General features: G+C 47.3%; 1 protein-coding gene across 2 annotated transcripts in view; it reads right to left on the bottom strand.

The window, feature by feature from the left end:
• The window catches only part of LOC137425132 (fibulin-1), an 87,404-nt gene that overhangs the window by 60,041 nt on the left and 677 nt on the right, over positions 1–26,686 (bottom strand). For both annotated transcript variants that reach the window (XM_068113254.2, XM_068113255.2), the window contains exons 2-5: positions 25,077–25,212; positions 18,368–18,497; positions 6,715–6,844; positions 6,572–6,634 (exon numbers count right to left, since the gene is read on the bottom strand). In XM_068113254.2, coding sequence (XP_067969355.1) covers positions 6,572–6,634; positions 6,715–6,844; positions 18,368–18,497; positions 25,077–25,212 — 459 coding nt within the window. The remainder of the gene's footprint in view (positions 1–6,571; positions 6,635–6,714; positions 6,845–18,367; positions 18,498–25,076; positions 25,213–26,686) is intronic.

Below are 26,686 nucleotides of genomic sequence, written 5' to 3'. Positions count from 1 at the left end.
TGCATTGCGTCGTTTTCGTCTTTTCCCTCATTGAGCAGCTAGGGTGCGATACGGCCAAAGTCTGGGTGAATCGGGTGAGTTTTGTTAGGTCGCGGTTTTAAACCACCGCTCGGTCTATAACATCCTAACCGCGATCTATAACAATTGGTGTCGGGGAGTGAGATCGACCCGGAGCGCGCTTCACGCGCTCAAAATTATAAAATACCGAAATTTGTTTTGTTTTAAAGGAAAAGCCCGAATTTTGAAATCGCGCCATGGCTGTCCAAGGCGACGGGATGCCGGTGGGAGAGATAGAGGGGTTAGAATCGACCCAGGACTTAGAAAAAAAAATGGTGGAGGAGAGTAAAGAAGGTGTGGTTGAGGGTGTATCAGGTGCACAAAATGGCGGCCTCGCGCACGTGGTTGAGGGGGCAGCTGCGGCCGCACCCTTTGTACTACCAACGGTGGTCCAAATGCAAGCCTTCATGGCGCAATTCGCCGAGATGCTGAGAATAAACGGGGAGAAATTGAGTAATAAAATGGAAGCAATAAACAACAGAATGGGTGACCGCATGCAAAAATGTGGGGAGACCATGGATCGCATGGTGGGCGAAAGGGTCCCAGGGGTGCACGAGGAGGTAACGCGAGTCGAAAAGCGCTGGTTGAGCGAAGCGGAGGAAAGCACGGGTACAATGACGGGGGTAGAAATCGCGACCCGGGGCTTGGAAAAGCCGGCGACCGATGAGGTAGAGGGAATTTTATTAAAGCCAACGGTCGTCGAGGTGAGTACAGAAAAAGCAGTAGCGGGAATTAAAATTGAAGAGATGACGGAGGTAGCCCGGGAATTGCAGGGAGAGATGGATTATGTACAAAGTCCCTGCTCAAATCATGATGATGTACTCGCTAACCCGAATGGAAGTTTGCAGGTTCGCGTGGAGAAAAGGATCCCCCAGGTGAGTCGTGCTGTATATTGTGCGGGTAGATTTTGCAGGAGGATGTTTAGCGACAAAAGAATTTTCGCGCGCTTGGGATCGAGGAAGCACCCGGGCGTTGGTGAGGGGTCCCGAGTGAGTGGAAATGGCACGCGTGGGAGGAAAAAGTGTGCGTCGTCGAGTCGGGGTGTGACACAGGGAGTGAGAGCAATGCGGAGTGCACGCCCATGGTGAGTGTTACGGAGGACGTAACGGAGGAGAGGTGTGGACCGAAGTGTGCGCAAGAGGTGTGGTGTGTAACAGAGAGAGCGTTGGTGGAATGTACGGACGGCGTTGGAACGCCAGGTTTTGTGAGGGTGAAAGGGGTAGCGTATGCTTGTAAGCATGCAAGTGAAGCATCGATGGTAACCGGTTTAGTGGTTAGAGCGACGGATAGCCGATGCGAGCACTCGGTGCGAGGGGTGCTTGGTTGGGTGCGAGGCCCGGCGTCGATCGAAGCTGCGTCGTTTCTCTTCGAAGCGTCGTTGCCGATTCGGGCTTGGCCCCGCCCCGCACGGTCGAGTCCGGGCTTTGTCGGGCGAGGCGACCGGTCCGGTTCGAGGGCGAGTGGGAGGAAGCGGAACGGTGCCCCCTCGTGGGGACGGGGTTCCGACCGGGGGAGATTGAGCCATCGGGCCCGGGACCGCAAGGTGCCGCGCCGAGATGGTGCGTGGAATCTCGGTCCAACCAAACCACCTCCCTTGAACCGAAAGCCGGACGGATTCAACCTGCAGGCGACCAAACCACCCGAATCCATTGCTCGGCTTTGCGAAACCGAGTTTAATGATGTCATGGCGCACCGAGAGGATGTAATAAGTAGACGGACGATGATGGTAGTGATTTGATACGAAATTTATAATAGTGGGTAGAATTGGCAGTAAATGGAAAATTTTTGGTTGGTTGGATTTAGGTGTGCGAAATTGATAGTAGGACCTCCCCAATGTGGTGGGATGGCAAATCCATCATCCCTCACATGTGGGGGCAAAGGAGCAATAGCTTATGGGGTGTATGGCAGTGAAAACTAGCCCGGGTGGGTTAGGTTATATTGTAGGGATCTAGAAGAGATTGACATTAGGTAACGTTAAGTTTAGTTAGTGACTGATACCTGTAGTGGGGACGCAGGTAGATTAGTGTGGATGATAATGACGTGGGAGCGCAATAGTTTAAAGGGACGACTGGGAAGCGCAAGTTTTAGAAGGGAGTAGTTAGCTGAGATGATGCCGTGTGTGTGAGGATTGAACAGGTGAGAATTGAACAGGTGTGATTGCACAGGTGTGCAACTGAACAGGTGAATGGAGCAGTGTATGAGGGAGTAGTGGTGATTGTGTGTTGTGTTGACCAACTGGTCCAGGGAGAGGAGGAGGGTGCAGGTGGCACCAGGTAGGATTGCACAGGTGTGCAACGACAGGTGAATGAAAGACAGGTGTATGGAATAAATGGTATGGAGTATTGGAATGGATGGTCGTGGAGTGAGTATGGTGGAAATTGTGGAGTGGAGTGGATGGTGCGAAGGTGTGGATGGGGGAAGAGTGGACCCCTTTCACGAGTACCCGGGGCGGGTAGTGTAAGTGTTAGGTCGAGGGTATAGGTAAATTGTAGTTGGATATTGGCATCTGTGGTGCGGGTGACAGAATGGTATGTGGATGGGTGCGTTGGTGTTGTGGAAATGGCTGGGCGTGTAGCCTGTTAGTGTGTGTAGTTGGTTTGGGCACTCCACCACTGTAAGGATGTCGGCCAGGTGAGGCCGCAGGTGGGCTCTGGGAGCCGGTAGTAGTTGTTGTGGATGGGGCCCGAGGATCCGGAGGACGGACCCGGGTAGCCCAGTGCCAGAGGGCACCATGGGGTGACAGAGCCAGGAGGGGCCTGCCCCAGTTAGATAGGTTAGGGTGAGGAGCTAGGTAAGCTCGGGTGGCAAATGCAGTGGTGGAGGTGTGCAGGTGGGTAGACCCGCTGGGAGAGGTACACGCCACAGCCCAGAAATTGTGCGAGGGCACCGGGAGATGAATCGGGGGAGTGAGACCCCAAATTGAAAAGCACCACAGTTTGGCCAATGGGAATTGGTTTTTAGAACCCATAGTGTAAGAGGGCCAATGGTTTGGCCAGAGAAAGACCCCGGGTAGTGTAAAGTGTGTTAAAATCATTTAGAGGATAGTTAGGATGAAGGATCTCCTCGCACCATCTGCATCCACTCACCTGAGGTGACAGGTACTCCACACCATGCCATGTTTAATTATTTTTACTGTGCAAATGTTTGGAATGTGAGACACATCATGACGTGGGTGTGACATTGTGCGTAATTCCATCTCTTCCTCCTTATGAGGATTGATGATGAATTGATGATGGCAAATTTTTGAAGTAGAGGGATTGTGGTGACGAATTTGGTATAGGGGAAATATGGGGAAGACGTGACAGTAGTGACGAATTGGTAATGTGTAGGTTTTGTACATATGGGGTAAGGGCAAGGGTGGGCTAGGTAACAGGGGGGTGACGTACGGTAGGGACGAGCTTTCTCACTTCGCCCTCCGTACGCATTTCGCCTTGCATTGCCTTATTGATGTGTACCCTTGTGACCTTACCCCTCGCTCAATTGTCTTTCCCCTTTTGTCTCCCACATGACCTGTGTGCCGTTGGGCGCCGAGGGGAGCGTGCGTGGGTCGGCCATTGTGCGCCCGAAATTCCCAGAACCAGCTGTCTGCATCGATGCACCACATTATGGACCACATGCCTGTGGCCGAGCACCACTTATGGACCCCATGGGTTGGGGCATGGCCCCTCTGCTGGAACCGGCCAAGAGGGCCCGAAATCTTGCTGGCGGACCTTGGCCACAGGGCACCGATGCCCCACAGGTGAACCACACATAGTCGGCCCTGTGGGCCATAAATAAAAGAAAATAAAAAAGGGACACATTGGGCACACTTTATTGAAAATAGGCCGCCAGTAAGCAAAGCAAAATGAAAATGACAACATCTGGAAGACAAATAATAATCACCAGCAGGGGGAGCCGAAGAGCAAGAGACACCTGCAGGGTTAGGGGTTGTTGATTTTATTTTTATTGAACATTCATTGAACAATGGTGACTGCACCGATTGGTGCTTGGGTGTGTATTGGTGCGTTTTTGGGTGCGTTCATGGTGCGTCGATGCAGAGCAGACTGTCTCCCCCCCCAGAAAGAACAATTACAGGTCCTGGGTTAGTTTTGTAAATAAAATTAGCGTCAGTGTAAATAATGCTTCCCACCGTCAGTGTATAGTTTGAAGACCATTCCGCAATTCGGTTAACTGTGGGCGTAAGTCTGTTAGGCAGGGTGCAATGGAGCAGCGGGACACATTTATTTATGTTTTAAAACTGTCGCACTCAGGGTCAGGTTAAAAGTAGAGGGAACTACACCTACGTGCCACACTAAGGTAAAAGTAATAGGCCCGGGACGTGCCTAAGGGGAGGAGGGTGCAGTGTTGTGGATATGAGAATGTTTTTTTTATTTTGTTGTTGTGGTAAAATGTTGTTGTAAAAGGTTGTAAAATATCACCCCTCCTCCCTCCGTTTGTGGTTGTATAAAGGTCAAAGGGCGTTTCCGTAGTTAGTCCATAAAACATACATGCAGGACACGATATATCCTTTCTTTTGGCAGTTATATCCTTATTATGTGTATTAGCGTAAGGCTGTGTCTTCCATTAATTGAAATACTCCATTGCACCAGTGAAAGAGATAGATTCCCTTCCATTCCCCCCTTTCCGTCAATTGCAATTCGAAGTGCCTTCCGCATTTTGGTCGGTTTTTCCCTCCAATAACCGCCATTGACCACGAGGCTCGAGTCGGGGAAGGAAGGCGTGTCTCCACCTCGTCATAGAGGGGAGGAGTGAGCCCGCCCCACTCGACCAACCATGAGCCAGGGGTTCGGCTAGAGAGGGCGGAGGAAGAGCGATCGGGGAGGGTCGCAAAGGTTGAGGGGCGGGGGCCTATATAACCCAAGGCAGGGCGTGTCCAAAAAAAGAGATGCGTTTTTACAGAGGAGAGCACTGAGCAGAAGACAGAAAGGCCTGGAGTTGGACTTTGAGTTGGTCTGAGTTGGTTGGGAGTCGGTCGTCAAGTGCAGAGTGGTGAAGAGTCAGTCAGTAGAGGTGGTGGTCAAGTGGTTGCGTTGGTTGCGGTGAGGAGTCGGTGGTAAAGAGTGAGGGACCAAGAAAGAGAGAGAAAGAGTCCTGAAGCAAGAGAGGAAGTTGTTGGACTGGGTGGGACTAAGGAAGGAGAGAGAACCCGTCACACCAATCCCCCAAGCTCCGCGTTGGCTCCACCAAGCGTTCAGCTCCACCAAGCTCCGCGTTGGCTCCACCAAGCGTTCAGCTCCACCAAGCTCCGCGTTGGCTCCACCAAGCGTTCAGCTCCACCAAGCTCCGCGTTGGCTCCACCAAGCGTTCAGCTCCACCAAGCTCCGCGTTGGCTCCACCAAGCGTTCAGCTCCACCAAGCTCCGCATTGGCTCCACCAAGCGTTCAGCTCCACCAAGCTCCGCGTTGGCTCCACCAAGCGTTCACCTCCAGCCATCCACCTCCTGCAATTCCCCGCGTGAGTCAGCGTCTTTTGTTTGTTCTGTCCTGGGTTAATTAAGTCTGTATAAGCTAGTATTTTCCCTGTGTCACCTGCGTCTTATGTGCTTGTAAATAAACGTGACTGCTTTCTTTTTGCTTGTGTGTAAATAGTCAATAAATTCAGTCGTATTTCCAAACCTTTCTTTGCCTTCGTTTTCCTCTTTGCATTGCGTCGTTTTCGTCTTTTCCCTCATTGAGCAGCTAGGGTGCGATACGGCCAAAGTCTGGGTGAATCGGGTGAGTTTTGTTAGGTCGCGGTTTTAAACCACCGCTCGGTCTATAACATCCTAACCGCGATCTATAACAATATATATATATATATATATATATATATATATATATACACATACATACATACATATATATATATATAATTCAACAACTGTCTGTCTGTGGGTTTGTTTGTTTTTCCATGTGTTCCTAAACTACTGGACAGAAGGAATTGAAAACTTCTGGTTGTACTTGGGGTGTGCCGGGGAAGGTTTCAATAAAACATTTTCATAGCACCCAGGGTTCATGGTAGGGGATGCAAATTCACACCATGTAAATGTGTATCATATAGTGCCGCTCCTGGTGTGAGGGGGTATTACAAGTCCGTCATAACAGAACGAGCCTGAAAACAGCAAGAAAAACTGCGACACACAGACACCGACAAAAAACTGGTGGTTGTACTCAGGGTATGCACAGTTTGGTTTTAGGTGGTAAAACATAATTCAGAATCAAGGGGGTCAAGGTGGGGGAAGACCCCAATTCTCCCAATGTAAAGGTGTGTTGCACAGCACCACCTGGTGGAAGCCTGCATTACAAGTTTTAATTAAATATACCGTAGACATCCTAAAAGTGGTGGAATTAATCATCCATAAATCACCATCCATAATCCCGAGGAAATTATGCCATCTGTAATTCTCTGGAAATTAACCTGTCCATAACAACGGGTTCATTGCTCGTGATAAAAGTTTGAATGAAGTAAAAATTCTAATGAAGTAAAAATTCAAATGGAAGCCAATTCCCAGAGGAAACATCCAGCTGCACATCACCTTTTGTACATAGCTCTGTGTCGTTGCCAATGAAAGTCCATTCATCCCACTGATTTTGAACACCTGAAAAATCAAAGAATGGCCATCAATATATAGTTCATCACTGTATCCCATTTTCACACGAATAATTTACAGCAACTCACCAAAGGCCGTGTTGGCCAGGCAGCACGAGACAAAGATTGAGTCACAGTCCGAGCCCAGGCCTTGCAGACTCGAGCAGGGCAGCCCAAGCTCACGGGACTTCTTTCCCAACTTGCAGCACTCACAGCACCTCTTAATGACCATTAGGATCAAGGGGCGAGAGTGGAAAAACAAGGATTTGAACTGGCTTTAATGCAGGTTGAGGAAACAGATTCGGTTCCTCATTACACTTCGCTATGGAACGCGTCACACTGCAGCGGTGTGCGTATGTCGGTACCAGAACAGTGCATTCTCTACCTTTTGGGCCAGTTCACCTAGGGGAAGATAATTTGTGAAATCATGGTTCTGACCGAATGGCCTTCATCAGCATGGAGTACATGCCAAATGAACTTGTGACACCTCTGAGGTCTCATATCAAATATAAACTCTTAATTAAAACACCAATCTTTTGGTTATTGTTGTTCATGTGCATGGATCCAAAATTGCATCTGCTTTGTCAACTTGCTCAAAACCGGAAGAGCCGATGCTTTTTGTCCCAACTGCCGAGATACAGATCTGTTTTTGTGGGCAATAGACAGGATAGTGAGTGGTATAGATAGATCCTGTTGGTCAAGATACGAGTGGCGACACACCGCATGGCTTATGGATCTGGGGTCACACAACCAGTGAAGGAGTTTATATTTTAAAAACGTCCTTTCCAACTGATAACTTTTCTCACTGCTGCTCATCTCACCCTTCCCTCCAAAGCTTTGCTACTTTAGGACGACAGGGTAGAGAGTGAAATGTACCATGCTGAATCCTGCATACCCACACTCTGAATCATGCTGTGCAGGAAACGAGTTGTCATTCCCATCCCCTCCTCTCACTTTAACTTCCGTATCTTCAAGGTTAGCATTTATTATCTCTATAGCTGGATTCAGCTGTGGTTCACAATTGTGTTGTGAAAAAGAGGGCACACAAAGGGCACACAAAGGGCACGCAAAGGGCATGCAAAGGGCACACAAAGGGCATGCAAAGGGCACACAAAGGGCATGCAAAAGGCATGCAGTGCTATTGGTTAATTTAACTACAGTCACGTGAAAAAGTAAGTACACCCCATGTAAAGTTTTGACTTTTTCAGCATATTTAAACATACAGCTATTTGATCTTCATTTCAACAATATTGATAGATAAAGGTGATATAATATAACAAATATCATGAAACATTTACATTTTGTAGTCCATTGTATAATTCAAATAAGCATAAATGCAAATTTTGCATGTGGAAAAAGTAAGTACACCCCTACATTTATCACGACTTCAAATACCTAAAATTAGAATCAGGTGCACCAGCTCAGGTGCAAATGATTAGAACATCGTCAGAGAGGATCTTGGAGGAACCTGTCTTATTTAAACATCAGACATTTAGTTTGGTTTGCTATTTGTTGTTGAAGTGTGCGGCATCGCCATGCCTAGATCAAAAGAGCTCTCTGAGGCCTTCAGAAAGAAGGTTATAGATGCCTACGAGTTTGGGAAGGGATTTAAAAAGATCTCCAAACAATTTGAAATCAATCATTTGACTGTCCGGAAGGTCATCTACAAGTGGAGAAGATTCCAAACAACTGCCAACTTGTTCAGGCCAGGCCGCCCCAGCAAGTTCAGCCCGAGAGCAGACCGCAAGATGCTGAAAGAAGTCTCCAAGAACTCCAGAATGTCATCACGGGACCTACAGGTAGCTCTTGCCACTGTTGATGTCAAAGTGCACGAGTCTACCATTAGAAAGAGGCTGCACAAATTTGATCTACATGGGCGGTGTGCCAGGAGGAAACCAGGAGACAGCATTTGACCACAAGAACCTGATATCAACTGTAAAGCATGGTGGTGGAAATATTATGGTTTGGGGCAGCTTTGCTGCACCAGGGCCTGGGGCAGCTCACCATCAGAGAATCCACTATGAATTATTCATTGTACCAGAGGGTGCTTGAGGATAATGTGAGGCCATCTGTCGGAAAGTTGAAGCTCAACCGAAGGTGGACCTTGCAATATGACAATGACCCGAAACATACCAGTAAATCCAACAAGGAATGGCTGAAAATAAAGAAATGGAGGGTTCTGGAATGGCCAAGTCAAAGCTCGGATCTAAATCCCATTGAGATGTTGTGGGGGGATTTGAAACGAGCTGTGCATGCCCCGGTGTGTACCCCGGTTTAGAATAGGTACACCGTATCCCTGCGTGTCGTAAGAGGCGACTAAAAGGGTTGGCGTCAGGAAGGGCATCCGGTCATAAAAACATTGCCTCAAAAAGAGAACCATGACAATTACATATGGGCAGGGTACAGCCCGAAGTACCCCGTGGGGGACCCCACTCCCTCTCGTCAAAACTCAAGGTGGGGAACCCGATCGAAGCAAGGGTGGAAATCATTCCATTTATGACGACGAAACGTCTGATGCCCGACGTGGAGATCGGTTTCTGAGGTTTGGGACATGGAATGTAGGGACAATGACAGGGAGATCAGGAGAAGTGGGGGAAGTATTGGTCAGAAGAAGAGTGGACATATGTTGTGTGCAGGAGACGAGATTTAAGGGAAGTGGTGTGAGAATGGTGAAGGGTAGGCAGGGACAGAAATACAAGTTTGTGTGGCAAGGGTGCCCAGAAGGTGTGAATGGTGTTGGTGTCCTGTTTTCTGAGGAGTTTGTAGACAGTGTGGTGAGTGTGACTAGAGTGAGTGAAAGGTTGATGATGGTGAAAATGATGATTGGAAAGCTCTTGGTGAACATCATCTCGGGATATGCTCCGCAGGTTGGTCGGAGCGATGAAGAGAAGGACAAGTTCTGGTGTGCTATGGAGAAGCTGATGGAAAACGTGAAAGATGAGGAAGTTGTTGTGGTAGGAGGAGACCTAAATGGACATGTGGGAAGGAGTATGGCCGGTTTTGAGGGGGTTCATGGGGGTTATGGATATGGTGTGAGAAATGGAGAAGGTGAAAGGATTTTGGAGTTTGCTGATGGAGCTGATTTGTTGATTTGTAATACTCAGTTCCAGAAAGAGGATAATAAGCTTGTTACATACACGTCAGGTGGGTCGACGACAACCGTTGACTACCTGCTGATGCGTAGGCGAGATAGGGGGCACCTCTGGGACACAAAGGTGATCCCGGGGGAGGAGGCTGTTTCACAGCACCACTTGGTTGTCTGCGACATAAGGGTGAAAAGTGCGAGGAGAGCTCGGCGGGTGAAGTACCAACCGAGAATGAAGGTGTGGAGGTTGAAAGAGGTGACAGTGAGGGAGGCATTAAAAGAGAGGCTGAATATGGTAGAGGATGATGTGGTTGAGCTTGATCGTGGTTGGATGTCAATGAAAGATAGTCTGTTGGGAGCCGTTGGTGAGGTATGTGGATGGACAAAAGGACCACCGAGGCACTCGGAAACATGGTGGTGGGATGATGAAGTTGGAAAGAAGATTGACGAGAAGAGGAAGAAGTTCAAGGAGTGGCAGAAGGCGAAGGGTATGGGGGCAGAAAAGGCAGAGCATAAAAGTTATAAGGCAGCCAAGAAGGCTGCAAAGAAAGAGGTAGCAAAGGCACAGGAGGCATGAAGGAAAATGTTCGGAGAACGTTTGGATTTGTAAGAGGGTCAGAGAGCGGAATTCAGGATTGCAAAGCAGATAGCGAAAGAGAGGTGTGATGTGATAGGGGTGAGTTGCTTGAAGGATGAAGTGGGACAAATCGTTGTGGACCCAGATGGAACAAGCATTACGCCAAGGTCCCCCGCCGGTGAAGTGATGCGAGTTGACAAAGTGGAAGACGCAAGGCGGCCATGTTGGATTTTGACGTGGCGACCCAATTTTCAATAGCGTTCTCCCTTATGCGCAGATACACGCACACACCAGATTAGAAGTTGGTACTTCGCTTATTTTTCAAGATATCCCGCTCACAAGGTTCAGACATACATGGCGGCGGCCATCTTGGATTTTGACGTGGCGACCCAATTTTCAACAGGGTTCTTCCTTATGCATAGATACACCCACACACCAGATTGTAAGTTGGTACTTCGCTTATTTTTCAAGATATTCATCTCACAAGGTTCAGACATACATGGCGGCGGCCATCTTGGATTTTGACGTGGCGACCCAATTTTCAATAGCGTTCTTCCTTGTGCCTAGATACACACAAACACCAGATTAGAAGTTGGTACTTTGCTTATTTTTCAAGATATTTCGCTCACAAGGTGCAGACATATATATGGTGGCGGCCATATTGGATTTTGACGTGGCGACCCAATGTACAATAGCGTTCTTCCTTAAGCCGAGATACACCCACACACCAAATTAGAAGTTGGTACTTCGCTTATTTTTCAAGATATTCATCTCACAAGGTTCAGACATACATGGCGGCGGCCATCTTGGATTTTGACGTGGCGACCCAATTTTAAACAGCGTTCTTGCTTGTGCCTTGATACACCCACACACCAGATTAGAAGTTGGTACTTCGCTTATTTTTCAAGATATTTCGCTCACAAGGTTCAGACATATATATGGTGGCGGCCATCTTGGATTTTGACGTGGCGACCCAATGTACAATAGCGTTCTTCCTTAAGCCGAGATACACCCACACACCAAATTAGAAGTTGGTACTTCGCTTATTTTTCAAGATATTCATCTCACAAGGTTCAAACATACATGGCGGCGGCCATATTGGATTTTGACGTGGCGACCCAATTTTAAACAGCGTTCTTCCTTGTGCCTAGATACACCCACACACCAGATTAGAAGTTGGTACTTCGCTTATTTTTCAAGATATTCATCTCACAAGGTTCAGACATACATGGCGGTGGCCATCTTGGATTTTGACGTGGGTTGCACCCACACACCAAATTCGAATGCGGTCCTTCGCTTACGCACGCACGCCCGCATGCACGCACGTCCGCCTGCACACACGCACGCACGCACGGACGGATGGACGGACGGCCGGAGGAGAAAACCATAGTCCCCCTTTCGCTCCGCGGTGCGACGGGGGACAATTAAAGGAAGATGGAAGAGACGTATGGAAATACTGTTGAATGCAGAGAATGAATGGGATGGCAACATAGAGAGTAACCCAGTTTTAGGACCGGCAGAGAAGATAACCGAGAAGGAGGTTGAGGAAGCGATAAAAGCAATGAAGAGTAGAAAAGCGGGAGGGCCGACGGGAGTTGTGGGAGATATGTTGAAGGCAGCGGGAAATTGGGGTGTGAAGAGAATGACAGAGATCTGCAATCTGGTGGTGAAAGAAGGCCGCATTCCAGTGGATTGGGAACTGAGTACCCTCGTCCCTCTATACAAGGGGAAAGGTGACCCTCTGGACTGTGGCTCGTATCGAGCGATAAAGTTATTGGAGCATGGAATGAAGGTATTGGACAGGGTGTTGGAGAGGAGGTTAAGGATGAAAGTGAAGATTGACGAAATGCAGTTTGGATTTATGCCAGAAAGAGGAATGACAGACACGCTTTTTATTGTGAGGCAGTTGCAGGAGAAGTACATGGAGAAGAGGAAGAAGTTGTTTCTTGGGTTTGTTGATCTGGAGAAAGCATTCGATAGGGTTCCACGTGAAGTAGTGACATGGGCATTGAGGAAGTTCGGAGTGGAGGCATGGTTGATCAGAGTGGTGATGGCAATGTACAAAAGAGCGCGCACAACTGTAAGGACGAAGGACGGGAACAGTGGTGAGTTTGAGGTGAAGGTGGGAGTGCATCAGGGGTCGGTACTAAGTCCACTACTATTTGTAGCTGTGATGGAGGTGCTGGCTCAGAACGTAAAGGAGGGTTTACCGTGGGAGTTGTTGTATGCAGATGATCTGGTGTTGATTGTGGAAAGTATGGATGGACTGAAGGAAATGATGAACAAATGGAAGGAATGTATGGAGACGAATGGTCTGAAGGTGAATATCGGAAAGACGAAGGTGATGGCAAGTGGTAAAGCATGTGGTGAGGTGGAAAGAACTGGGAAGTGGCCGTGTGCTGGTGTGCAGGAAGGGTGTCGGAGTGAATTCTATTCAATGTACAATGTGCGCTGAGTGGGTTCATCAAAAATGTAGTGGTCTGAGAGGGTCATTAACCAGTGTGGCAGCTACATTCAAATGTAAGGTGTGCACAGAGGGAGCTGCAGATGGAGGAAATGTTGAGTTGGATCTTGGAGACGGCGTGAAGCTGGAAGGTGTGAAAACATTTTGTTACCTAGGAGACATGCTGAATGGAGAAGGTGGTTCAGACTCGGCAACGGTTGCTCGAGTGAGATGTGCATGGAAGAAGTTTCGGGAACTGAGTGGCGTGCTGACGAGGAGGGGAGTGTCGTTGAAGCTGAAGGGAAAGGTGTATGCTGCATGTGTGAGAAGTGTTATGATTTATGGGAGCGAGACATGGGTAATGAATGTAGAGCAGCAACGAAGGCTGGAAAGGGTGGAAATGCGAATGGTTCGGTGGATGTGTGGAGTATCGTTGAGAGAGAGGAAGACAAATGATGAATTGCGAAAGATGATGGGAATAGAGCCTGTGATGGATGCTGTGAAGAGAAACAGGATGAGATGGTTTGGTCATGTGTTGAGGAAGGATGAAAGTGACTGGTTGAGAAGAGTGATGGAAATGAATGTAGAAGGAAGTAGAGGACAGGGAAGACCGAGAAAGACTTGGCTAAAGATGGTCGAAGAAGAAATGCGGGCAAGGGGGTTAACAAGGAGAGATGCAGAAAATAGGGCGAAATGGAGAACATTGTCATGGGGACCGCAAGGCTAACCCCCGCTCTTGCAGGGAAAATGGCCTTAAAATGCCTGTTGTTGTTGTTGTTGTTGTTGTGCATGCAAGAAACCCCTCAAACATCGCACAGCTGAAAGAATTCTGCATGGAGGAGTGGGCAAAAATTTCTCCCAGTCGATGTCAGAGACTGGTAGACAGTTATAAGAAACGCCTACTTGAGGTTGTTTCTGCCAAAGAGGGTAATACCACCTATTAACAGGTAAAACCACCCATTACCCTCTTTGAGTAATACCATCTATTACCCTCTTTGAGATGGGTAATACCATCTAAAACAGGTCTCACAGTTCACTCCCAGGCCTACAAGGACCACATACAACACTATAAAGATGCCCTCTCCCGCGCCCGCTCCGCCTACTACTCTCAAATTATCCACTCTGGCTCCGGAAACCCAAAAGCACTTTTCTCGACAATAAACAAACTCCTCAGCCCCCTGAACACCACCACCCAGTCATTCACAATAGACAACTGCATCTCCTTCCTTTCATTCTTCCAACGCAAAATTGAAAACATCTACAACAGCTTGACCACCGCCGCACCCGCTCCCCCTCAAACCACCTGCCCCCCCTTATCCTGCCACCCCCTGTCTCAATTCTCCCCAGTCTCCCCTACTGACCTCTCTGAACTCCTCATCGGAATGAAAACTGCCACCTGCACTCTTGACCCCATCCCCTCCAGCTTTGTCAAGGCCTCCCTTCCTGCTCTCTCTCCACTTATCATTGCAACAATAAACTCCTCCCTGTCTACAGGCATCGTCCCACCATCCCTCAAAATTGCTGCTGTTACCCCCATTCTGAAAAAATCTGGACTAAACCCTGACACCCTAAATAACTTCAGACCCATCTCCAACCTACCCTTTCTGTCAAAGGTTTTGGAACGCGCTGTAGCCACTCAACTCAAACATCACCTCTCTGCCAATAACCTGTATGAAACATTCCAATCCGGATTCCGCTCCAACCACAGTACTGAAACTGCTCTCCTCAAAATCACCAACGACCTTCTCCTCTCCTCTGATGCTGGCAACCTCAACATTCTCATCCTCCTCGACCTCAGCGCCGCCTTTGACACCATCGATCACACCATCCTCCTCACCCGACTTGAAACCACCTTTAACATTACCGGCACTGCCCTCTCTTGGATTAAATCATACCTCTCTGACAGACGTCAGTTCATCTCCATCAATAACTGCAAATCCCCCACTGCTCCCCTCCCCCAAGGTGTCCCCCAAGGTTCAGTTCTTGGCCCCCTCCTCTTCATCCTTTACCTGTCCCCCCTCGGTCACTTAATCCGCCGTCATGGTCTCCAATTCCACTGCTTCGCCGATGACATCCAGCTTTTCATCTCCACCAAGTCCATCTCCACCGCCACCCACTCTATCCTGACAAACTGCATCACTGGATGATGACGATTACAAGTGTGTGTCCACCCTCAGGAGAGCCAGGAAACAATATCTCTCCATTCTCAAGACCGAACTCTCTTATCTGTCTCCCTCTTCCAAATCCTGGTGGCGTCTGGTCAAATCCGTTTCTGGTGTTTGTTCCCCCTCCATCCCCTCCCTTACCTCAAACGGCTACACAGCTGACTCCGCACATGAAAAAGCTGAATGCCTCAACTCTGTGTTTGCCTCTAAATCTTGTGTCCCAAACCCATCCCTCTCTGTACCCACCATACCCAGTCGTACCCTGCTGCTCCTGGACTCCGTGTCCTTTCCTCCTGACAAGGTGGAAAAGTTTCTGTCAACCCTCGACTCTGATTCTGCAACTGGACCCGACGGCATCAGCCCACGGGTCCTAAAATCCTGCTCTGCTGCTCTATCTCACCCTCTCTCTGTTCTCTTCACCCTCTCTTTTGCTCAAGGTCAACTGCCATCTGCTTGGAAATCAGCCAACATCACCGCTTTGCACAAAAAAGGTGCAAAAACAGATCCTAGCAACTACAGACCAATCAGCCTTCTCCCAATTATCAGCAAAGTCATGGAATCCATCATTGCTTCAGATATGAAATCTTTCCTCTTCTCCAATGGCTTGATCTCTGATCATCAATTTGGTTTCAGACCAGGTCACTCTACTCTGGACATGCTGCTTCTGCTGTCTCAACAATGGATGGAGGTCCTCAATGCCAAACAGGAAATTAGAGCTGTCTCCCTCGACATATCACGTGCCTTCGACACGGTTTGGCACCCCGCTCTGCTCACCAAACTCTCCTCCTTTGGTATCCATGGAAATCTCCACGCATGGCTGGCGGACTTCCTCTCTAGTCGTCGTCAACGTGTGGCCCTGAATGGGTTTCTCTCATCTCCTCTTCCTGTTCAGGCTGGAGTTCCCCAAGGCAGTGTTCTGGGCCCCGTGCTTTTTCTGGTCTTCATCAATGATCTCTCTGACTCTCTCGAAAATCCTCTCTATCTCTTTGCTGATGACTCCACTCTCTGCCGCTCCATTCCTCTTCCCTCAGATCGGCAGTCTGCTGCCTCCTCACTCTCTGAAGACCTGGACAAAATGACAGACTGGTCAAACAAGTGGAACATGTCTTTCAATCCTGACAAATCTCACACTCTTACTATGTCTCTCCGAAAAGATCGACTGGACAACCCTCCCATCTACTTTCTCAACAATCCTCTCCAAGAAGTTCTGTCGCTCAAGATTTTGGGTCTCACTATCTGCCATGATCTTTCTTGGGAAAACCACATTTCCAAGCTGGCCTCCAAAGCCAGTCGCCGACTGGGCATCCTCCGTCGTGCGAAGTCCTTCCTCGGCACACCTGAGCTCCTCACCACATACAAGGCTTTCATCCGCAGCTCAATGGAATACTGTTCTCCCCTATGGGCCGGTGCTCCTGCCTCACACCTAGCTCGGCTTCACGCTGTTGAAACCAAAGCTTTCAGAATTATTGGAATCTCCCGCGATGAAGCTATCTCTGAGGGCCTTTCACTCACTCACCGCAGGCAGGTAGGTGGTCTTTCTGTCTTCTACCGACTCCTCTCCGGCCTTGCACCCCCAGCTCTCTCTGTGCTCTGTCCCCCAAATATTCCTACAGGTCGCACAAGATCTGCCAGCAACCCTCTGATGGTTAAACTGCCGAAATCTCGGCTCTCTGCTCACCTTCACTCTTTCATTCCTCTTTTCTCCCGCCTCTGGAACAAACTCCCTCACTCCCTTCAATCCCACTCCTCCCTCCAGGTCTTTAAAACAGCTGTTCACCACCATCTCTTATCTTCCCCCATCCAAAACCTTGATCTTTTCTACCCCCGCTAATTCACCCCAGATCCACCTTGTTTGAAATTCCAACTTCTTTCCTGGAAGTCCTGGTAGTGTCCATATGTTTTATACCTCTCCCACCGCCCCCTTCCCATGCCCCCCCCCCCCCCAAAGCCCTCGCCCTCTCTCAGATCTCTCGATGTCTCCATGTCTCTCGGTCCCTGCTCTCAAATGTTGTGTTTGTGTCCTTCCCCCTCTCTCCCCATCTTGTCTACCGCTCCCGATGTTATATGTTTTATGTGTCGGTTTGTCTTTCTGTGTGATTAATGTTCGCTCTTTCACGAGCCTCGATCTTGTATACAAAAAAAAATTAAAAAAAAAAAAAAAAAAATCCTGGCTTCAAATCAACTTCCTCAAACTTAACTGTGATAAATCTGAAATAATCATCATTGGCCCAAAAACGCTCACCAAGTCCACCCATAACTTTGCCCTCAACATCGACGGTGTCCCAGTATCCACCTCCCCTCACATCCGGAATCTTGGCATCATCTTTGACCAAACCCTCTCCTTCGACAAATACACTAAACAGATCACAAAGACAGCCTTCTTTCACCTGAAAAACATCGCCCGTCTCCGTCCATCCCTCTCCTCCGTGGCTGCAGAAACCCTCATCCATGCCTTCATCACTTCCCGTCTGGACTACTGCAATAGCCTCCTTTATGGTTCACCCTCAACAATCACCAATAAACTCCAATACATTCAGAACTCCGCTGCCCGTCTACTCACCCATTCCCGGACCCGTGACCACATCACCCCCGTCCTTTACAAGCTTCACTGGCTCCCCAACCCCCAGAGAATCCAGTACAAAATCCTCCTCTTGACATACAAAGCCCTCCATAACCTGGCCCCATCCTACCTGGCTGACCTCCTCTCCAGACACACTCCCACCCGCAACCTCCGCTCTGCTGGTACCAACCTCCTGACCCCCCCCATCCGGACCAAATTTAGATCCTGGGGGGACAGGGCCTTCTCCATCGCTGCTCCCACCCTCTGGAACTTGCTACCTCACACCATCAGAGACTCCTCCTCACTCACCACATTCAAAACATCACTCAAGACCCACCTGTTCAACACTGCATTCAACATTTAACCCACAGCATCTAACCCCTGACTATCTCCTCTCCTTCTCCCTCCTTTGTGCTTTGAATATTTCCCTATTGATTCTTCTTTTTTTGCAATTGTTTTTATGTTTTGCTATGCATTATGTTTTGCACTCTGTCAAAGCGTCTTTGGGCTTCCTGAAAAGCGCTATATAAAATAAATGCATTATTATTATTATTATTATTATTAGAGCCAAGGGTGTACTTACTTTTTCCACATGCGAAATTTGCATTTATGTTTATTTAAATTATACAATGGACAACAAAATGTAAATGTTTCATGATATTTGTTATATTATATCACCTTTATCTCTCAATATTGTTGAAATGAAGATGAAATAGCTGTATGTTGAAATATGTTGAAAAAGTCAAAACTTTACATGGGGTGTACTTACTTTTTCACGTGACTGTATGCTACTTCTGTTTAAAAAATAGAAATTCTAAAACCCTATAGGAAATGAAGGCACAAAATATGTCACAAACTATAAAATAGCATTGGTGCAATTTTCCTATGCCTGTGTATTATTTGCCTGACACACCTCAAATGGGCCTTTGGGGCAGCCAGGATACGAGATGGACACACAAGATGTGGAGTTGTTGGCGGCAACTTTCCCAGCCTGGCACTGGTCCTCACTTATCTTCTCCATGCAGCAACGCTCTTGCATGTTGCTGCAGGCAGTGGATATGAATCAAGGAAGAAAACAACAATCCATTTTAAACGACAGACTTGGCATTTAATATGGCATATTTTTTTTTTCTTTACTTGGGTTTACTTTCTTAACTCAGTATATCAATCTGGTGAGTTTCTTTTACACTTTGGTGATTTATTTGTTAAAAGAACCATGTCACTGATTGTCTGTCGCAGCAAGAAGTCAACAAAAGGATTATATCACAGGTGGCGTGGCAAAATGTACGGAGAGGTGCATTTGATGATTGGCTTCACAGTCGGGTATACAAGGGTTGTTGCGTTCTGTATTCGTGGAAAACAACTGCTGCACGTCTCCAAAGGTTATTGCCGCTTCCTCTGGAGATGGTCCGTGAACTCGACAATGCTGTTTGTCATGGAGTGGTGGCTTTACGAAATTACGGCATGAAACAGCGTGCTATTGCTCGGCAGTATGGCATCACTCAAGGTCAGGTGTCAAAGATCCTGAAACGAAATGCTCAGAGGGGTGTCCCTACTCCAATACCGAGGTCAGGACGTCCCCGCAGAACCACAAGGAGGGATGATCGCCAGCTGCACCGGTTAGTCCGCAATGGCCGTACCAAGTCAGCTAATCGGCTTAGGGCTGAGTGGCAGCAACTGACAAATGTGCCTGTATCCAGAAGGCTAGTCAACCAATGACTGGTTCAAGCAGGCTATCGTGCCAGGCGGCCCCTGAGAAAGCCACGCCTGACCAGACAACACCGCCAGCGCCGATTGCAGTGGGCCAGAGAGCACCGTCAATGGCAGCCAGGACAATGGAATCACGTGATCTTCAGTGACGAGTCTAGATTTCTGGTCTATCGTCAAGATGGCCGCGTCCACGTGTGCAGACAAGTGCATGAAGCCTACAACAAAGATTGTATAGTGCCAAGAGTCCAAGCTTGAGGTGGTGGGGTGACCGTTTGGGCTGCTTTTCATGCAGGGGGCAAAACTGACCTGGTTGTTCTGAATGGAAACCTGAACCAGTTCAAGTACAGGGCCATTCTGGAAGAAGCATTGTTTCCATTTGCTCGTGCAGCCTTTCGAGGAAACTTTGTCTTCCAAGATGACAATGCACGGCCTCATCGTGCTTGCATGATCCAACACTTTCTTGCTGACTGTGGTGTAGAGCATATGGCGTGGCCTGCCATGTCCCCGGATATGAATCCGATGGAGAACTTGTGGGCAGAATTAATGCGTCAAATCGACCACTTGGACCAGCAGCCGACCTCTGTGCGTGAATTGCAGCAGGCTATCGTCACTGCATGGCAAGCGATTCCTGTCCAAACCTTGGCAAATCTCGTGAATAGCATGCCTCAACATGTACGTGCTCTCCTGAATGCTCGTGGGGGTTACACGAAGTACTGACCTGTAATTTTACTGTCTCTAATCCCAGTCGTAATTTCACTTTTGTTTTTGTTAAAAAAATTTTTGGCTAATGTGCAAAATAAAGAGATACTTCTGGAAAACGTACAGAAGTTTAACACAGTACTGTCCATGAATTGAGTTCGATATCAGTTTACATCACTTTCAAGGATCAATTTATTTGTTTCGAAATGTCAAATGTGGTTTTTGTTTCTTTTAAAGGTCACATTAACAAAATCTAGAATAATTTCAACATAATTACAATGAACTTTTGGTTCTCAGACATCTTGAAAAGTAAGTTCACCCCCACAAAAAAAATATTCCATATTAAATGCCAAGTCTGTAGTTATTTAATAACATCTAGACTAGAATGAATGAATACAACAACAACAGGCATTTTAAGGCCATTTTCCCCGCAAGAGCGGGGGTTAGCCTTGCGGTCCCCATGACAATGTTCTCCATTTTGCCCTATTTTCTGCATCTCCCCTTGTTAACCCCCTTGCCCGCATTTCTTCTTCGACCATCTTTAGCCAGGTCTTTCTCGGTCTTACCCATCCTCTACTTCCTTCTACATTCATTTCCATCACTCTTTTCAACCAGTCACTTTCATCCTTCCTCAACACATGACCAAACCATCTCAACCTGTTTCTCTTCACAGCATCCATCACAGGCTCTATTCCCATCATCTTTCGCAATTCATAATTTGTATTCCTCTCTCTCAACGATACTCCACACATCCACCGAACCATTCGCATTTCCACCCTTTCCAGCCTTCGTTGCTGCTCTACATTCATTACCCATGTCTCGCTCCCATAAATCATAACACTTCTCACACATGCAGCATACACCTTTCCCTTCAACTTCAATGACACTCCCCTCCTCGTCAGCACGCCACTCAGTTCCCGAAACTTCTTCCATGCACATCTCACTCGAGCAACCGTTGCTGAGTCTGATCCACCTTCTCCATTCAGCATGTCTCCAAGGTAACAAAATGTTTTCACACCTTCCAGCTTCACGCCATCTCCAAGATCCAACTCAACATTTCCTCCATCTGCAGCTCCCTCTGTGCACACCTTACACTTGAATGTAGCTGCCACACTGGTTAATGACCCTCTCAAACACTACATTTTTGATGAACCCACTCAGCGCACATTGTACATTGAATGGAATTCACTCTGACACCCTTCCTGCACACAGCACATGGCCACTTCCCAGTTTTTTCCACCTCACCACATGCTTTACCACTTGCCATCACCTTCGTTTTTCCGATATTCACCTTCAGACCTTTTGTCTCCATACATTCCTTCCACTTGTTCATCTTCTCCTTCAGTCCATCCATACTTTCTGCAATCAACACCAGATTATCTGCATGCAACAACTCCCACGGTAAACCCTCCTTTACGTTCTGAGCCAGCACCTCCATCACAGCTACAAATAGTAGTGGACTTAGTACCGACCCCTGATGCACTCCCACCTTCACCTCAAACTCACCACTGTTCCCGTCCTTCGTCCTTACAGCTGTGCACGCTCTTTTGTACATTGCCATCACTACTCTGATCAACCATTCCTCCACTCCTAACTAGAATGATTGAATAATGGATAATATTAAACTCGAATGGATAATAACATCACCAGAAGCATCATCGTTTTCACCTTGAACTCCATCTCCATTATTTCAACTTTTAAGTACAAGGAGCATTCAAAAATGTTATTGGACCAAGATACTAACAATAGTGCAAAAATACAATTTTTGGTATCTCAATCGTAATACACCGGTGGTATACATATTGTTATGGTCAGCGAATTCAGATCAGTGTCCCGATCCCAATCCTGACAAAGCAATGTTACAGTGGACCGTCGGGTGGACTTGAGGTCAAATCCTCCACCTGCACAATCGTCATTTTAGTGACGGATCACCGAAAGAGACCATACACCATCCGCCGGGAAAGCCGAATAGATCTTTACTTCAGTTTTCGGCATACAGATAGCTCTAACTAAGAATCCGCCACTGTATCTGGATCGTCCATATTAAAACGGGATGAGCCTGAATGGTGGTTTGGATAATCTGACAGTGGTTTTATAAGGCCTCCTGTTAGGGAATATAGCACCAATTTCCCACAGTGGTGCTTTTTAACCATGCCGTGGTTTATAGCCCAATGACGAACCTCGAACCAACCGACAAGTTAATGGAATTAACCAGATTTAATAAATGGGGGAGGGCGACTGATCGTTCTGCACGCCAACCGAGGAAGGAAAAAGGGACAACTTGTTCGGTGAGGAACAACACAGCAGCACCAAGGGGAAGACAAAACTCCTCCTCCGAATCCAGGGAGCTATTTCATATGCATTTGCCTTGTTGAATCACTTCTCTCGGCAACGTGCCCAACCGAAGCCAAGTGGCCAACCGCTCAATTCATTAGCCAAACCGTTTTTCCATCCACTGCCATGATGCCAATTGCCAGCTTCGCACCTTACACCTCAAGGCCTTGTTTGACTTTGAAAGAAACATTTAAGAAAGAGACAACAGAGGAAAATACGTAAAGGCTTTCCAAAGGACAAATGGGCCCAGACAATACAGAATGGAAGGATCATAATTTATTTATAATATGAAGATATTTCCTTTTGTTCTCTGACTTGGACAACAATACCGTCACGACGACTCATGACTGCAGCCCCAGAAAGGCCTCTTGCAGTGCAAAGACGACAAGATCAAATGCTGTCAACAAGCAGATGAAAGGTGAAGCTGCCAACTAGTTTCTCCCTTTTTGGGGCTCGTCAGGACGACATCACTGTTCCATGCACTTCGTGATTTTTAACCTTACAGCTTTATACTGGTTAATGATCGGTTAATGATCGAAACTGGTTACAGCTTTATACTGGTTAATGATCGAAACCCTGGTGTTGGGCTAGCGGCTAGGGTGCCAGCTTGGGATCTTAGGATCCTGGGTTTGAATCCCGGTCGATCGCTGAATTAACGCCAGGGGGGTTGACTCAGCCTGTCATCCTTCCGAGGTCGGCTAATTGAGTACCAGTTCACTGGTAATTCCCTGTTTGTCGTTAAAGGCGGCAAAAAGGGTTGGCATCAGGAAGGGCATCCGGCCGTAAAACATTGCTTCAAAAAGGGGACCAAAAAACAACCACAACCACGGTTCCCGAAAAAGGCCAACCCCCGCTTTGCGGGGAAAAATGGCCTCTAAAGGTGGTTATTTTTTTTTAATAATGATCGGTGCACAGTTAGGGGTGCATCATTAACCAATATACTGTCAGTCGTCGGTCGATTCCGGTTGCCCGGTTCGATTCCGGTGAGCGGCTTTAAATCGTCCGCAAGTCAGCCGCTTCAAAGACTCTCATGTCCAAAGTCGCGCCACCATACAGAATGGAGTCCCCAAAGCAAGCGAGTGCCAGGCCAAGAGGTGATCACTTGACTGATCTTCATCTTAAGCCGAGGAAACTAAGTCATGTGACGTGATCTTTCCTAGCACCCAATCCACCCCCAAACAGGATTAGTATAGTGCGGGGAGCAAATATAGGAGAGTTCGGAGGCTAGGGTTAGAGGCTTTGGAGAGGGGGGTTGGTGAGGAGTTTCGGTGGGGGTGGGAGTTTCGGTGGTGGTGGGAGTTTCGGTGGGGGTGGGAGTTTCGGTGGGGGTGGGAGTTTCGGTGGGGGTGGGAGTTTTCGTAGTTGTGGTGGTGGTGGGGGAGGTGGTGAGGGGTGGGGAGGTGGGGTTGGAAACGGGTTTGAAGGCTTGAAGTGGGGAGGCGATTGGTGCTTTAGGGTTGTGAGGGAGAGTGCGAGTTCTCCCCCTCTCGTCTCCCACTCCCATTATTCTATGTTCTATGTGTTAGCTCTGATACGAGCCTCGACTTTGTATAAGAACCACCTTTCGAGGCCATTTTTCTCCGCAAAGCAGGGGTTGGCCTTTTTCTGGCACCGTGGTCCCCTTTTTGAAGCAATGTTCCTTACAAAGAAAAAATAAATAATGTGGCCCCGAAGACCCATGATAAACCCATTGCAGTTGGGTCGACAACACCAAAGAAAGATCGCCAGCAGGCTCCTGGTAGCATTTCAGAATTGGAGATGGGGGTAGGGGGGAGTCATTTTACAGCTTTTTACCACTCTTTCTTTTGATGTGCCCCTTTTTTCATAATCACACACACACACACACACACACACACACACACACACACACACACACACATACACACACACACACACACACACACACACACACACACACACACACACACACACACACACACACACACACACACACACACACACACACACACGTATAGTTTTTGTCATTTTAAAATTTAAAAAGTCGGCATTTATTGGACAGCTGTTGTAAATCTTTGGACAGCTGTTGTAAGTCTTGATGAGAAAACTATTTGAATCTCCATTATACATCTTCACTCATTAATAAATGATTTGTCATATGCACTGGAAGAGCATTGAAAAATGGCAATATCCAGTCACACATTAACTGCAAGATCAATCATCATCATCATCACCATCATCACCATCATCACCATCATCACCAGCCCCAGGCATCCTCACTGACAGCCCACATCTCCAAGGAAGCCAGATACTCCTACTTCATTCCCCCAGAGATCGAGGAGAGAGGAAATGTTAAATAGCTGTCTGTATTGTGCGAGGTGAGAGAAAGGTGTCGTTAAGTGATGCACAGTATAAAGTTCAAGGTGACAGCATGAGCAGTCGTGCTGTTGTTGCAAAGCGATGGTTGGCGATGAGATTGTGAATGTTTTCTTCCCGAGATGTTGTTTGCAGGAGGAGCTGGCGCATTTGAAAATATGTTGTTATAATAAGTTTCTGGTGAGATATCTTTGTGTCTGAGGGGTGGGGTGGGTGATTGGGCAGGTGGTGACATGGGTGTTCTCGTGTTCGAATGGCATCAATGAAGTGGGTGCCTCTTTTGGAGATCAGGTTGTTCTGTTGTTCCAAGCTTCTGCTCTTTATTTGCTTTACAAAACTATTTGTATAAAAGATCAACCACCCGAGGGGGATTTGCTGCATATTAATGCACTGGTGAAAAGCTGAAAGGATTCATCCATATTAGTAATTCATTAATAAGCACCCTCGGCATTATTCTCCTGACCAAATGCCTCCAAAACCTATGGCTCTCTTTACAAAAAATATCACCCAAGTCATCAAGAGCAACATCAGAAAGACCAACAAACCTGCAAATCCCATCAACAGTGTTGCTCTGGAGCGGCTGGATACTATTGCAGTGGTCCTTATCCTTGGCCCAGTTTCGACCATTGTCGCAGCAGTGCTGCAGAGAATCCACTGGAGATGTCACCACAACAGTCATGCCTGGAATGTGATGGGAAAGAATGAAAAAGCCCTAGATTCTGCAGGCTAATCTGCAAGTTTCGGGAGATCTTTAGTGCTGAGAATAACAATAGCTTGCATTTTTAGATAACAGATAAGAACGTAAACATGCACACTTTGGCTTTCACGGGTAGGAAATACATTACAAAAGACAGAGGTCTGATCGGGTCCGCTTAGCGCGCTTTAACCAGACTAGAATTGAAGTTTCAAAAGGTTGATATTGATTCATTCACTTGGTATCAGAATTATCCTCTATTGGTTCACGAGTTATCAAACAGTGACCACTATATTCGTCATGGGTGTCTGTCTGTCTGTCTGTCCGCAGCATAACTACCCGATGATATCATCCGATCTTGATGAAACTTGGGTGGGAGGTTGATATCATGATCTAGTTGTGTCCTGCCTAGAGTGGGCGTATTGCGCCCATTGTGGGCGGAGCTACGCCTGAAAAAGATGTCTTTTTAGGGGGTAATCAAGTTCAAGCAACATCTTCTCCGAAGGGTTTGGTGGAATCTGACAGGGGTTTCGGTATTTGGTTAGGCCAATGTCATGTGTCTAGCCCCACAGAGCTCAATTTTTCATTTTCGCCCCAAGGTCAAGGTCAAGGTCACGAAATTTAAAAAAAAGTCGATTTTTGATGGTTTTATTACATTGTTCGCTTCCTGATAAGGTGAAATGTCATACATGATCTTATATTATCACATACATCATGAAATACAAGTTTTCCAACAAATTTCAGAATCTTCGACCTTTGAAGGTCACAAAGGTCAAATTTTCAAAGTTGTTGGAATCGAACCGAATTTTCGGTATTGTGTAGCTAACTAATGTCATAACAGATAATACCGCTCGCTCGTGAACCATCGTCGTCTCCTGACTTGTATCCATGTTGGTCACTTGAAAAATTAAGGCACCACCAATTAAATTTGTTGCAAGGCTCAAGGTCCAGCATACAAAACATTGAGCGGTTTTCATCCAGGTCTGTGTAGGCGTTGTGTGTCCTTTTGTACATAGTTTTGGACACGATGCCTGCACAGTCCCGGATTGAGACCACTTGGTAATTGAAATAGCGGTCCTTGGCTGGGCAGCAACCAGAGTTGGCGGCACTTTCAGTTTCAAATACGAATATTCCCAATTAGTGGTGGTCAATCGAACGAGTTCAGTTCCTGAAAAGTTTTTCCAAAGGGTTTTGCAAAGCAACCCACATTAGCTCAGATCAACCTGCATTGCTCTGGCAGTCGAGCAAAATTTATCAGCAGTCAAGAAAATGCAGAGACTCTAAAGTATAAAGTTCACTTTGATCTTGGGCAATTTAAATGGATCTAACGTCACAGCTTGGTGGAGCAGACTGCTCGGATATGTGAAAAACTGACAGTGATCCATTCATTTCACATCATCGGAGAAGCAACATTACAATTAATCCATAAACGTAAATTTGGATTTCGCTCATATTTTGTAG

This window comes from Myxine glutinosa, chromosome 4 (genome assembly GCF_964187855.1).
Source record: "Myxine glutinosa chromosome 4, kmMyxGlut1.1, whole genome shotgun sequence".
NCBI lineage: Eukaryota > Metazoa > Chordata > Myxini > Myxiniformes > Myxinidae > Myxine > Myxine glutinosa.
Note: the sequence above shows the minus strand (reverse complement) of the source record. Positions and strands in the feature narration are given on the sequence as shown.